The following is a 15648-nucleotide window of genomic DNA, read 5'->3' as shown; positions in this document are numbered from 1 at the left end:
TTGGATTCTCAGATCTCGTCAGTCGTTGAATGTCAATCATCAGATCAGTATGTTGATTTTTCAGAGCATAGAGTTGAATAGCATTTCTCGAGAATTCCTTGGAAGTAGGAGTTTGCTGAGGTGCAGAAGTGTCCATATCAGTGATAGTAGTTGCAGTTTGTAGAAGCTGAGGATTGCCTACTGGTGGCGCTGAATTAGTGTTGCCAACAAAGTCGCTCCGGAGCTCCTAGCTTCCTAGCTACACGATCGTCACTCTCTGCGTCCATGACGCAGTTCAAAAATGAAATAATCAAAAAATACACCACTTAACTACTGCTTGCTTAGAATGCAAATTTCCTGTTCATTACATTCAAAAACAAAATTCTAAACTCAACTGACTCCTAACATGCGCATAAAGTTTGTAGCTTTGAGGTCTGGATTAGAGACTTTGTACTGTGCCATGCTTTAAAGAATTGTTCATCAGCACATCATCTTAGCAACTCCTTTATTTACAATCAGTTACCACTCACAGAAGATTTTCTCTTGTGGTTATTACTAAAAGCTTTACAAAATTTCTCCTCTTGAAATCATAAAACACATTTTACTATTAGAAGTAATCACAATAACCTTGTTGCCATCTCATTTTATCCTTTTACCAGTTAAAAATTGCTTGAATTCCCCATAAGTTCATCCATCCATCATTTCTTCAGTTGTCAATAAAACTAGTTGTTTGATGCTTAAAAATATCCTTTCTCATTTTAGTTTTTGAGTAATTATAGCATATCCTGTCAGTGTGGAATGACATATATCAGCCAAACTTAAAAAAATTAATTAAATTAAATTAAAAATGGATATAATTTCTATGCTCCAAACAAAGAAATAAACAAATCTTTAATAGCCAATCATAACTGGTCACTTTAACAATTTTGACTTTGGTTCTGCAAAATTAAAAATGAAGCTACTTCAGCTGGCAATCAAAATTCCTAGAAACGTTTCAGAAAACTATAGCGTCTTCAGTTATTGATACTATTTCCAGTCCAATTCTTCCCAGCAATTTAAAAATTTTAGTATCTTAGAGTTTTCAGTTACTGCTTCCTTTGACAAATGTCCCTATGTTTGCTTTTTCTTTGCTAAATTCATTGATTTCATTAAAAAGTTGTTACTTCTGAAGAAGAGACATAAATCTGATTGCCCTCAAAATCAGTAAAGGTTTATTCAAAAGCTAAATTGATCTAAGATTTCTCCTCCTTTGATTTTAAACTTTATTATCATCTTTCAAAACTTTGATTTGAAATTTAAAATAAAACATATATTTTAGGTTTCTAAATGTAATTTAGTTCATAATCACTATTTATAAAGCAAAATTTAACAAAAACAAATTTAGTTTATACTAAATATGAAAATTTAAAACCAATTTCTAACCTATATATTTCTTTTTTTTTTCTTATCTTAATAAGAACTTAATTTTATAAGAAGTTTCTAGTAATTTTATGAAAGTCTATGACTATTTTTTAATGAAATTCACGAAAGAAAAGATTTAAAAAAATGAGTGGTTTTGTTAAGGCACTACTTAAAGTTTCAAAAGCAATCATAAAATGATCAAGTTTTGCATAAAAAATTAACTTTCCCCCCTTTCTTTCTCCCTCTCTCTCTCTTTTTTTTTTTTTTTGTTTTTGTTTTTGTGTGTGTGTGTGTGTGTGTGTAAAATATAATTCCATAATTCCTTTTTGTCACCTTACTGTTCAACCTCCATCCTTTTTTTTTTTTTTTTTTTTTAATGGAGTTTCATTTCAAGTATATTCTTTATTTAATCCTTAATTTGTAATATTTCTTTTAAAACTTACCATCAGAAAATAAATAATCTGAGATAGCTGGGTAACAGTCATTCTTTAAATTTAGTCATAACTAATATCTAATTAGACACAGAACTAAATAGAACCCATTTAAAATATTACTATTGATAGCTTTGATACAGCCAGCTTCAAATTCAATATGAAAAATATACATATTTGAAAATCTTAACTGCAAGTAAAATTTACCTGCAAGATGGTTCATTATTTTCATCCAAAGAACATGTGCCGCCATTGAAGCATGTTAGCCTGCAAAATGGTTCTGGAATGGAAAATATAAAATAACATAATAACATTGAGGATACACCTAAGCAATAGCACAAACACTTTATTTATATAACCAATTTACAAGTCTACCACGGGGGAGGGGGAATAAAGTTTCTACAAAACTGACACACAAATATTATAATCAAATGATAATTTGATTACATGCTGTAAGATATCATGTTTTTTTATAGATCTTTAGTGAAATTTTTTATAATAAAAGTTCTGCTGCTCTTGTGTATTTCAAACAATATGCATACTTAGTAATTAATGCATTAAAACCTTCGAGTGCCATGACCGGCTTTATACGATCATGAAATTTTTTGCCACTTGTTATATATTAGCTTATAATTTAAGATATTTTGCTTTCTTACTTTCATTAATAATAAAATGCCATCTTGATGAATGTAAGTTTATGAAAATAGAGACTAAAATAGGCAAATATACATATTTAGCTAATAAAGGTTCTTTAAATACAGGTCTTCATGACAGATCCAAAAACTCGGACTCCTCAGAGGGTTTTAATCTGATTATTATCAAGTTGGCTTTATTAAAATTATAACTGTAAAGGAATATTTCAGATATTCTGGTTATGGAAAGTGAGTTAAAATGTAACTGAATAAAAAAGTACAGATAGCATCATAATCAGTTAAAATGTAACTGAATGAAAAAATATAGATAGAGCATCATACAGTTAAAAAAATGCTTATTTTTATTACTAATATACATGAGACTTACTGAAATAACCTCACAACCATAAATCATTACTAAAAATTAAGAATTTACTAACAGTTGAATTGAAAAATAAAATACTAATTAACTGAAAACGTACCAGATGAAGAAGATGGTTTTGGAACAGGAACAATACATTCTGGATTTTCATCTCCATTTGATTGATCCACTGTTTCAGAACACAGACAAATGGCATAAGTTTGATTTTTAGCAATGCAAAGGGCATCAATTCCACAAAAATTATCAGTCACACATGGTGAGGTAACTGGAGAGAAAAGAATTATGTTTCAATATTCAATTAAAAAAATTAACATAAAATTTGGTTAAACCACAGCTATTGCAAAATTTAGTGTAAAATCCCATCTTTATAACCAATATTTTTTTGTTAAAACAAGTATGAATGGTAAAGAATTAAAAAATTTAACTTCAAGTTGCAAAACATTATATAAAGATTAATAGTTTTTTTTAATATTAATTTAAAACTTGCTTAGAAACAAACATTTTGTATACAGTTATTCACACAAGAAAAATACAGGAATAGATGCATTGACTAAAATTAAATTTCTATTGATTGATGCTGTTTAATAAGCTCATTTTACTATTAAACAGAGCAACAAAAACCTTGAATTGCCAATAAAAGAGAAAGAAGCAATGATTCAGATTTAAAATTAGATAAAGTAAAATACTTTTATTGATTGAAATGCAATAACTAAACTAATTTTAGGCTTGATAACAAGTTGAAAGAGGCAGAAGAATACTTTTTTTGTATCTTTTGAAAAGTATCTCAGAATTATTGTATCATTTAAAAATATTTGAAAACTTTTTGGCAAACTGCTGGAAATAGATTACAAAATGATTCTATATGAAGATTGCGCATCTGGTATTTCAGAACAGAAAGTCTTCTAAAAAATACAGAAAAATTCTTCTTCCAAAATAATAATGAAAGCTGTAAGAAAGGCATTTTGGAAGAAAAATAATAACAATAATAAAAGGGAAGTTAGAAATCACAATAAATTCGAAGTTTTACATACCAGGAAACATCAAATGAAAAGAAATTAGTTATTACATAAACACCCATAGCATACAATAAAGTGGGTAACCAAAAATGAAGTTAAGTAAGCTTCATTACATCAGCAAGTAATGTCCTATAAAAAGCACATATGAATTATATATCTTGAAAGAATCTTTCTCAAGTATTACTTCTGAAATATTTTTTTTTGGGGGGGGGCAACGTTGAGAATGCTTTTCTAGTATGAAACGTGTTAGCCTATTAAAGTAGCACACTGGATGTAAGTTACACAAAAGGTTTTTAATTGGTAGCTTTTCTTGAACTTGACACATCAGATGAACAGAGCATGCCAACTTATGACATATGAGAAAGAGCATAATATGGAAAACAGAGTGACATCTTGACACTGTCTGAGACATGAATCTAAAACTCAGTTGGACTCCCATTCTTGTCTTCGACAGCTCCAGTCCAAGCATCACATTATTACACCACACTCAAGAGAAACACAGCTAATGGGCAATTCAATAACTAGGAAGACGCATACCCCAGATAGCCACATCAAGATGACACACAATCCTCGCTTCTACAGGTGAGATTATATAGCATAGGACTTTTCACCTTTTAAGTTCTGTGTAGAGGCAAGTGGGAATGCAAATTTTTGAACGTAAAGAAAAAGGACTACTACTACATGAATGAAAACGATGAAAATACCTAAGCAGAAAGCTTACGATAACTCTACTAGAAACAGAATCAAGAATAGAATTAATAAGTAATATCCACTCGATGTTTTACAACTAATTGTTTGACTATAGATAATATATATATATAATTATATACAATTATATGAATTAAATAAGAAAAATAAAAAAGTTAATGTATATATTGAATTATTAATATCATAAATTAGCAATAACAATATAAGTAATATTAATTTTAGACTACTAAGCATTATATAATTTTTTTTCCTCATTCATTTATAATTTCGATAAAATTTGGGTTACCTTCTGATCAGATTTATTTACACACGACGCAAATATTTTGTTTCATTTGGGCCTATAAAACATTTGGATTTGTTAATTCTTCCTAAAGACTTGCCCCCCCCCAAAAAGGCTGTTAATTACATCTTACCAATATTTAAAAAAAAGTTTTAGATATCCAAATATAGATAGGCCAAATATTTTTGATTGTCACATTCCCTATGGGAAAGTTCTAAAGTACTTGCATCTGCATAATAAATACTTTAAAAGGAAAACATTTACCAATGAAGAAAGGGGGCAAACTCTTGGCTCATATTTATTTTACATCAGATTTCCAATGAATATGGGAAAGTTCTAAAGTACTTGCATCTGCATAATAAATACTTTAAAAGGAAAACATTTACCAATGAAGAAAGGGGGCAAACTCTTGGCTCATATTTATTTTACATCAGATTTCCAATGAAACATCAAGCAGGCAATCTATTGCTATTTAAATCGAGATTGTACATGAAAATATTAAATACCAAAATATATTCAATAAAAAATACTACTGTAAAGTTGTATGAAGAATAAATATTTTAAAAGACATGAAATGTTTCTTTTTCATCCCTGCAATAATTAAGGTATATTCAATAAATAATATATTCAATAAAAAATACTACTGTAAAGTTGTATGAAGAATAAATATTTTAAAAGACATGAAATGTTTCTTTTTCATCCCTGCAATAATTAAGGTAATAAGTTTTTAAAGTTAGTGACATAACTTTTGTTTTACTCTTTGGATAAAAATTCACATGCCTGCATTCTTAAATGCACACACTAAGACATAACATGACATGGAATTTTCGATTTACTTTCTCTAGTTAAAAAAACTTTTCTTTTTAAAATGGAATAGCTAAAAATCAGCTTATCCAAGACAACTTCGGGAGACTATCAAAACTATCAAACTAAAACTCACACTGCTGGTGTAAATTAACTGGTTGTCTTTTATTATTGATAAATTCTGAATTAAAGGCTTGTTCAGATAATTAGAAAAATGCTCTTAAATAATTTTTGCCATTTTTATATCTATCACAAGAACATCCAGGAAGTTTTACAACAGCATTAATTTTAGATTTATGCATAAAATTTTCCCATTTTTTACAGAATAATAGAGCAAAGTAGGTAATTAAAAATATATATAAGTGAATACAGAGAAATACATGTGAAGCATCATTCTGTATCTTAGATTATTTTGGAGATGTCAAAAAGTAGTGACAAAACAAAACACATAAGATTTTTCATCATTAATTTTAGCAGTATACTATTATTACCAAATTTTAGAAGAAAAATAAATATAATAGAAGTTTTGTTTCATTGGAAGTAGAAAAGATATTAAAAGAGCAAAATTCACAGCAAATAAATGTTTTTAACTTTTTGGAAGATAAGTTTATTAGTACGATTGGAAAGGAGAAGCTGGTTTGTTAATTTTTAAGACTTTCAAATGGATATGAAAACGGTTTACTCTCACTATTTTCTGCACCAGGATAAAATTTAAGAAAAAAATGATTTTGAGATGACATTCATAATAATTTTGTTGATCTGATGAGTTTCATAGAAATTTATTGATAGATATGAATAGCTTGTTGGTATTTACATCCTAATGTGGCAAAAATTCAGTGTGATTTAATTAATCATGGGTCAAATCTCATAATAGATATGACTTACTGGACTCAGATTAGGTAAACTGAATATGGCAAAGTTTATGAGGGCTATCTGCTTAAGAGGAGGGATGCTTTTGCAGAGGACTCTCTAGGGAAAATGGCTTGCATTTATGCATCAAAGAACTGAAACTGGAGCAAAAAGATAAAAATCATGATGTAAAAATTGTTTCCTCTGATATCATGCAGCAGCTGCCTCTTAATATACAGCTGGCAGCATTCTGTGAAAATATATTAAGATAGTACAATGCTCTAAATTTTCTGCAGAAAATTTTCAATGACTAGTTGAAGTAGGTTTGCAATCAAGTCGTTTTTGTTGAAGACTGCCACTAACATAAAATTATTATCCTATATACTTCAGTGATGTTGCACTAGAGCTATTTAAGCTGATGGTACCATATTTATTTACAGTCTATTTCAGCAAGGATGATCCCAAAGGATAATATAGAGGGGATGTGACAATCAGGCTAATCCTCGAGCATCACACAACTTACCACCATAGAGTCAGGGTTTAGGAATGCCATCAGCATCGACAGTTGGTTTAAATCGATAAAATAACAGTAAAGAACAAATGGCCAGTTAATTATTAATACTATATCATTAACTAACTTACCATAAATGGTAACACAAATATGCAAAATGATCACCATACTACTTAAACTCCTGTATATTCAGTCAATGCATGAATAATTATTTGAAATTAAAACAATACTTCTCCTCTTCCTGAATGTCACGATTTATCTTATTTGAAGCATTTTCTCCACGGAGTTGCATATTTTCTGTGAAGCAGTATATTTTGATCTCTCATTTTCTTAATCTAGAATCCATCCTAATAATGTGGTGCATATCAAAAGAGTAATGTAAATAATTACACAAAGGCCACTCAGCCGGTAGTGGTCAGTGACCCTGACTGCTGTAACGATGGCCCCGGGTTTGAATCCCGGAGAAGGCATGGTTGTAACTGTCTGTCCCTTCATTGGCAACATTGGCCATTTATTAGGTGCTTCCATATGAAATGCTACCACTTCTGGTCCTTGTAGAGATGCAAGGCAAGAGTCCCGGAGAAGGCATGGTTGTAACTGTCTGTCCCTTCATTGGCAACATTGGCCACTTATTAGGTGCTTCCATATGAAATGCTACCACTTCTGGTTCTTGTACAGATGCAAGGCTAATGGCTATTAAATAAAGCACCAATACACAAATCTAATAAAATGCTGTATAAGCATTTATAATGCAGGAGCAGATAGATTTATAGTGTTCAAAGTGATAATAATATTAACCTGAAAGAGTATTAAATCCAAAAATACAAAATAACAATAACAATAACAAAGCTTACAATTCGATTGTCTGTTTTCTTGTACAAGCACTATGTCATTTGCCTTATTTAAACCTCTGATGAGGTAAGTTAGGTTACCATGACCAAATTTATCCATGCGAGCCACAGCATTGCTAGGTGTTGTTGTCATATAGATGTAGTCTTCAAACACATCAATCTTATATGGTTTTTCTACTACAATAAAAGGGGGGAAAAGGAACAAAATTATTTGATGCAAACAACTGAGTTTTTTTTTTTTTTAACATACACAAAAGCACAGTCATTAATCAATTTAGACTACATATTTGTAATAATTAAAATAATACCCTTTGCAGATCATTTTATGAGAGACAAATGACATAACACATGAAGCACACTGATGTCCAGTAAAAACTATGGCATACAGATTATGGACACGTAAGTTTTTATGCGTAAAATAACTAATATTTATTACTTTCTTAAAATATTCGAAATTAAAAAAAAAAAAAAAAAAAAAAAATCTGTCCCATACTTACGATTCTATGACACTCAAAAAACCATGAGAATTTTCTCAAAAATTTTTTAAATGATACAAATACTTAAAAAGAAAATTTATTTTTCAATAATGAATTAACTTTAAACAGTAACTAATTAACATCTCAAAGTTCAGTTACTAATTCTTAGATGCAAATAGTACAAAAATACTTGAAAATCTTTTCACATTTTGCATTACTATGGCAAATCGTGTGAATGGCCAAAATTATTCCATAGCTTCAAATTCCATCAGTACCTTATCATTTTCCAATTAAACTCTATTAGGTGTTAAGCCCTGCAGGTTTTATAACTTTATTAAAGTTTTCTAATTTGCAAACTGCAATATATCAGTTGCAATATCAATATCATTGTCTTTCAAAACTAAATGAGGTAAAACTGAAAATGTATTAAAAAATATACTTAAAAAAATCAGAAAAAGCTGCATTTGCTAGAGCAGAAGTAACAGCAACTTTAGCAAGTAAAATTACTTCATTGTTGATTGGAAATTTATGAAGTATGTAATTACATACTTGGCAGAAGTAACTTCTGACGTGGAAATAAAACTTTTTTTTTGTCTTATGAAAGTTCTTTCACTACTTTGTTAGTTGCAGTTATCATTACAAATCTTCATCTTACTTATGATTTTTTGTTTTACCATAAATCACATGATATATAAAATTAGAAGACAAAACAAAGGTTGATTTTACAAATTTTGATAAAATATCTTCAAATACATAACTAATCACTGATTTCAAAACTTGAATTAATGGTTTGATTGGGTTTGGTTTATTTGATTATGGCAAACCACTCAAGGGCAATCTGCCTAAGGGAAGGGATGCCTTTGTGGAGGACTTTCTAAGGGAAGCTGGCTCATATACATATTACACATAAAGAAACCCATGAAAACACCCATGCAGCCATCCCATTCATTGGGATCGAACCTTGGACCGTACTACTAGTGACATTACTAGTACTACTAGTGCTCAGTTACTTTACCACTTGGCCACTAATGAATTAATAGAATTTTATGCTGCAGAATTGTGTTAAGAACACAGAATGATGGCAAAATGAAGCATACAAAAAAGCACAAAGCTTTGTTAAGGTCTGAAGTCAAAAATATAAATATTCATTCTTCACAAGATAAACTTACAGCAATCATAAAATGTTTCCTTTGTCAAGCAATTTTTTATGTTGAGAGAACACTGTACCAGTTCTAAGCTTATATTTTGCAATATGGTTTACAGAACTGCCAATTAAATTGCTCATAGGTGTAGAAATTACTTTATTTTTTTCACAGCTATTTTAATAGTGGAAGTACAACTCCATTTACTTTAGGTATTTTATAGCTTTCAATACAGACATTTTCCTTAAAAAATGTAAGAAGTGGTCCAGGATTCTAGATAAATACTTCTCGAACAAAAACAAGCATGTACACTGTGGAAAAAAAAAAAAGGGGGTACAGTTTTATATCTCCTGTTCTACTTGGCCGATTGACGAAATTCAACTTGCGCTTTTCATATCTTGAAAGCACATAGGATATTCATTAGATTTATATATAGCATTGTTTTAATATAGGTATTTTGACACAAAATCGTACTTTTCTGAAATGACATGCCAATTTTTTTCCATATTTCGATTCTACGACTCAACTGCCGAACTGCCAAATTTTGTAAAAATCGCACAAGCAGTTTTTTAAAAATTAGCTCTCAAAATTTTAGCTCCTCAATGTTAATTGAATTTGATATATATTTATTAATATCTCTTTTTTTATTAAACTTACTTCGATTCCCTTTTCCATAATTCAAAATTTAGGCTTAATGCAAATATAATTTGCACATTTTTTATGATTTATTTTAAAGTTTGTATTTTTAAATAGTTTTTATAAATTTTTTGTATTATAACCTATGAAATTTTTAACATCATCTTAAAGTAGATGTATTTCTAAGCATATGTACAAAAAAATTAGATTTTCAAAATTTCCTAAGATATGCATGAATTTACATTTTGGCGTATTTTGAAATTTGTCATATTTAATAAATGTGATAATAATGAAAATATGCATATAGTTATTAAGCACTTAATTAAAATTATTATAAATAATGAATGATGGACTTTTCTTCCACTCGTGCATCAATGAAAAATAAGGAAAGTAAGTAGGTTACTATAAATTTAGAATTCCGCCAAGTGAATTATTTGGCGTATTTTATAATATTTGGCGTATTTTGAAATTTGTCATATTTAATAAATGTGATAATAATGAAAATATGCATATAGTTATTAAGCACTTAATTAAAATTATTATAAATAATGAATGATGGACTTTTCTTCCACTCGTGCATCAATGAAAAATAAGGAAAGTAAGTAGGTTACTATAAATTTAGAATTCCGCCAAGTGAATTATTCTTTGTGCAAACTAAAAAAAATCCGGCAAGATAAATTTTAAAATTTTTCCAAAAATTTCTCACCAAAAATTACAAAATTTAATATCTAGGTATAATTTGAGTTGTAGAATCAAAATATGGGAAACAATTTATATGTTATTTCAGAAAAAGTCCGATTTTGTGTCAAAATACCTATGTTAGAAAAATGCCGCATATAAATCTAACTTATATATATTCTACGACGCACTTTCGAGACATGAAAAACACAATTTGAATTTCATCAACGGCTCAGTAGAATGGAAAATACAGAACTGCCCCCCCTTTTTTCATGCAGTGTACACCAAGGATGTCAAACTCGCGGCCCACAACAAATATTTTTGCGGCCCGGCCAATATATCAGTAAATAATAATATATAATAATAAAATAACATATCGACGAAGAAAAAAAATGAAATATTTACTGCTAAGTAATTAACGATAATTTATTCAGTGTTGTTAGATTACTCACAGTGAGCTGACACACACACTACTTAAATTACAAATGCATGTGAGTAGCTTGCATTCAGCTACCTTCGGCTTTTGGGGGACACGTGCACTCAGAACTTGTACGCATATTCCGATAGCCGAATGTGGCCGAACTCATGGTCTCGGTTTTCCAATCATAGTTTTGTACGATATATTGGTGCATGCATGTGCATGCACTTTGCTTTATTATTAATTATTACTTAATTCATATTGTTATGGATTTCATAGTTATTTATTTATTTAGTTTTTTTTATTTAGAATTGTAATTAGATTTGCTTCATGTTGCCTTAGCAACGCAGAAGATTTTTGAAAAGACAGCTGCATTGGAAGGTTAAAAATAGAACAGAGCGTGCATTTAATACCTAATAAATAAATATCTCGTAATTGCTGTTGCCATCCACAAAAATCCAGATATTTATAGATGTTTCCAGTATATTCGAGAAATTAATTATAAAGCTTATAAAAGCTGAGAACAAACAACTCATCTCAGTAGTAGCTGTAGTTCTAGCGAACTGTTTGTTTACTTAATGCTGTGATTGATTTGTAGCGATTTCGCTGTGAGATAGAATTAGTTTCTCTGTTTTGAAATGATTTTTGCTAAACGCTTGACATTTTGTGATATTGTTAGAATATTTTTGAAGAAATATTTCAGCATTTTTATTTATCTCTTGTGGAAAGAATAAATGTTTGTTAACTTTTTAACGTTAACCGTGTTTATTCCAGCCCTTTCAGCCCAGTATTCAGTATGTCTATATCAAAACCAAGTGGTAGTAAAATTAAACGAAAAATCGCTGACGAACATAGAATATTCCAAATAAAATGGGAATTAGAATATTTTGGCTGTGAAATAAAAGATAAAATAATTTGCTTGATATGTAATAATACTATTAATGTACCAAAGTTATATAATATTAAACGTTATTACGAACAAAACAAATCGAAATATAACAATTACAAAGGATTAATGAGAGAAGAAAAGTTGAAAGAGCTCAAGTTAGGAGTGAAAAAGCAACAGTCCACGTTTAGTAAAGTCTTGCAAGAAAGTGAAGCGGCGGTACATGCAAGCTACGTCTTGTCCGAGTTGATAGCTAAACATTCGAAGCCTTTTACTGACAGTGATTTCATCAAGGAATGCCTAATGAAAGCTGGAGAAATTGTTTGTCCTGGAAATGTGAAGGCCTTTCAATCAATTTCATTGTCTCGAAATACAGTTGCGGAAAGAGTTACTGATTTAGCCGCGAATTTAAGTGATCAGATCAAAGAAAAATCATCTAGTTTCGAAAGTTTCTCAATTGCCTGTGACGACAGCATGGACGTTAGTGGCAAAGCTCAATTAGCAGTGTTTCTTCGTTCTTGTGACAAGAATTTTAACATTTTTGAGGAATTACTGGAACTAATACCGATGCCTGGTACTACCACAGGAGAAGAAGATATATTTACTTGTGTTTTTGGATTTCTGCAGAAATACAATCTACCTTTGGCAAAATTAAATTCTGTAGCTACAGATGGCACTCCATCAATGACCGGGAAAAACAAGGGCTTCGTAGCATTACTAAGAAAAAAACTTAGTGAAATTCATGGTTCAAACATTCATCATATGCATTGTATTATACATCAAGAAGTTCTATGCACGAAAGTAATAAATATGGAGAATGTTTTGTCATATATAAAAAAAATTATAAATTTTATAAGATCTCGAGGTTTAAATCAGCGTCAATTCACTGCTTTCTTAAGTGAGTTAGATAGTGAATATTCGGGTTTGTCCTACTATACCGAGGTACGTTGGTTATCTTGCTCCAAGATTCTCAAACAATTCTGGGATTTGAAAGAAGAAATCTGTCAGTTTTTAAAAATGAAAAATCAAGACGTAAGTTTGTTTTACGATCCAATATGGATACAAGATTTATCTTTCTTGGTTGATATAACCAAACACTTAACCGATTTAAATTTATCGTTACAAGGAAAAGATCATATCATTACGAACGTGTTTGACATAATTAAAGCATTCAAATGTCAACTAGTTCTTTGGGTAAAACAACTTAAAAATGAAGATTTGACGCACTTCCCGACGTGCAGCATGAAGAAATCAAGTTTAGATGATACTTGTTCGTATCAAAAATACGCAGAAAAAATTGCAAATTTAACAACTGAATTTGAAACGAGGTTTAATGATTTTAGTTCCCTCGAAGACAAATTTTTTTTTGTTTTCTTCGATTTTCTCAATAAGTATTGACTCAGTACCCAGCCATATGCAAATGGAGGTGATCGAGATTCAATGCAACTCAAATTTGAAAGCAAAATTCATTGAAGTGGGCGTGCCTGAATTTTACAAATATTTACCAGCCAGGTTTGAAAATACTCGAAAATTCGCATATTAAATTATTTCCATGTTTGGTAGCACTTATCGGTGCGAGCAGTTATTTTCAGTCATGAAAGGTAATAAGTCTCCTATTAGAAACTGTATTAATGATGCTCACCTAGCGTCAGCGTTGAAAGTTATCACTGCAAACAAAATTTCTCCCGAAATAGGAAAGATAATAGCAGAGAAGAAATGTCAGGTATCAGGACGTAAACATTAAATTTTTCTTGTTCTTTTCTATATAAATATATATTTATTATTGTATTATTCGAAATAAATCTACGTTTCTATGAATATTGATTTTTTTTGGGGCCCGCCTAAAGTTAAACTTTGTTTGTTTGGCCCAAGTGTACCTAGGAGTTTGACATCCCTGGTGTAAACCTTGCACAATAAAATGGAGGACAGTTCTATATCTCCCATTCTACTGGACTGATTGTTGAAATTAAAGCTGCATTTTTCATGTCTGGAAAGCATGACCTAGGATATAAATTAGATTTATATATAGCATTGTTCTAACATAGGTTTTTGAAACAAAATCGAACTTTTTCCGAAATAACATATGAATTTTTTTCCGTATTTCAATTCTACGACTCAAATTATGCCAAGCCACGCTTTGTAAAAATCCCACGAGTAGTTTTTACAAAATTAGCTCTGAAAATTTTAGCTCCTCCATGTTGATTGAACTTGGTATATATTTAATATCTCTTTTTTATTAAACTTATTTGATTCATCCTTTCACATTTTGAAATTTAGGTCATTCCAAATAAAATTCGTCTATTTTTTATGATTTATTTTTACATAATTTCTATAAATTAAAAAAAAATATATATAATCTATAAAATTTTTACCATCATCTTAAAGTAGATGTATTTCTAAGTATATCTACAAAAAATAAGATTTTTTTATTCCATATTTCCTAAGATATACATGAATTTGCACACTAGCGTTTTGAAATTTGGCATATTTGTTACAAGCCATAACAATGCCAAATGTGGTTTACACACTTTGTTAAAATTATTTGAAAGTATTACCTATGACCTTTTTTCCACTCATTTACAACAACAACAACAACAACAACAACAAACAAAAAAAAAAAAAAAAAAAAAAAAAAGGGGAATAGGTTGCTATAAATTAATAAGTTCGCAGAGTGAATTATTCTTGCCTCAAACTGAAAAAAATAAAGGCCAGGTAAATTTTTAAATTTGTTCATAAATTTCTCATAAAAAATTACAATATTTAATATCTTGGCATAATTTGAGTCGTAGAATCAAAATATGGAAAAAAATTGGTATGTTATTTCAGGAAACGTCCGATTTTGTGTCAAAATAACTATGTATAAATCCAATATAGATCTTAAGCTGTGCTTCGAGACATGGGAAATGAGAGACAATTGGTTTAGTAGAATGAGGTCCCATTTTTCTTTTTTGTGCAATGTGTACATATAAGTTTCAATTTTTTAAATTTATTTTAGTATTTTACAGCTATTGGAATTGTTTCAATTTTCTCTTCCTTTTCGAACTCTTTTTAAGATAACAGTAAATATCAACAATGTGTTTATCTACACTTATTGGTTAAAAGCTGCTCCTCTTTCAGCTGCTAAATTTAAGAATGGCCATGAACATTGCTTACATTTTACGTACCCCATATGCACACATGCATGTACACACACACACACACATGGCACACAAAAAGATAGATGTTCTTCTATAAGTAAACGGATTGTAGCTGTAAATAAAATTTTCTGTGGGATATAATGGGAAAGAATTCCAAGTGTCCTGCAGATTTCTTGAAGAAAAGTTAAACAAAAAAGTTTTCTTATCAATTATTGTTAGATGTTGAAGGTAAAATTAAATAAATAAAACAAATAAAAAACTTGGAGAAAACAAAAACAGCTACATTTCTTAATTTGCAAAACTTGCTTTTTTATTATTTATTTATTTTTTAAAGATACCTGCAATACCAGTCTTGAAGCCTGCCGTTAATGGTGCATTTTCAGCACCAAGTGCGAAGCAATTATCCAGAGGAACTGCATTTTCTTAGATTG

At 29.8% G+C, this 15648-nt stretch overlaps 1 protein-coding gene across 7 annotated transcripts in view; it reads right to left on the bottom strand.

Moving 5' to 3' along the window:
* LRP1 (LDL receptor protein 1) overlaps positions 1-15648 on the bottom strand; it is a 627804-nt gene that overhangs the window by 84928 nt on the left and 527228 nt on the right. For 6 of the 7 annotated variants that reach the window (XM_085820318.1, XM_085820321.1, XM_085820322.1 and 3 more), the window contains 3 exons: positions 7848-8021; positions 2926-3090; positions 2019-2091 (listed from right to left, as the gene is read on the bottom strand). In XM_085820318.1, the coding sequence (XP_085676444.1) occupies positions 2019-2091; positions 2926-3090; positions 7848-8021 (412 nt within the window). The remainder of the gene's footprint in view (positions 1-2018; positions 2092-2925; positions 3091-7847; positions 8022-15648) is intronic. The other variant, XM_085820320.1, reaches the window with a different exon arrangement.

This window comes from Stegodyphus dumicola, chromosome 7 (genome assembly GCF_044657685.1).
Source record: "Stegodyphus dumicola isolate Sdum_Otavi_A_Nest chromosome 7, ASM4465768v1".
NCBI classification, from domain to species: domain Eukaryota; kingdom Metazoa; phylum Arthropoda; class Arachnida; order Araneae; family Eresidae; genus Stegodyphus; species Stegodyphus dumicola.
This window is presented reverse-complemented; position numbering and strand designations above follow the sequence as displayed.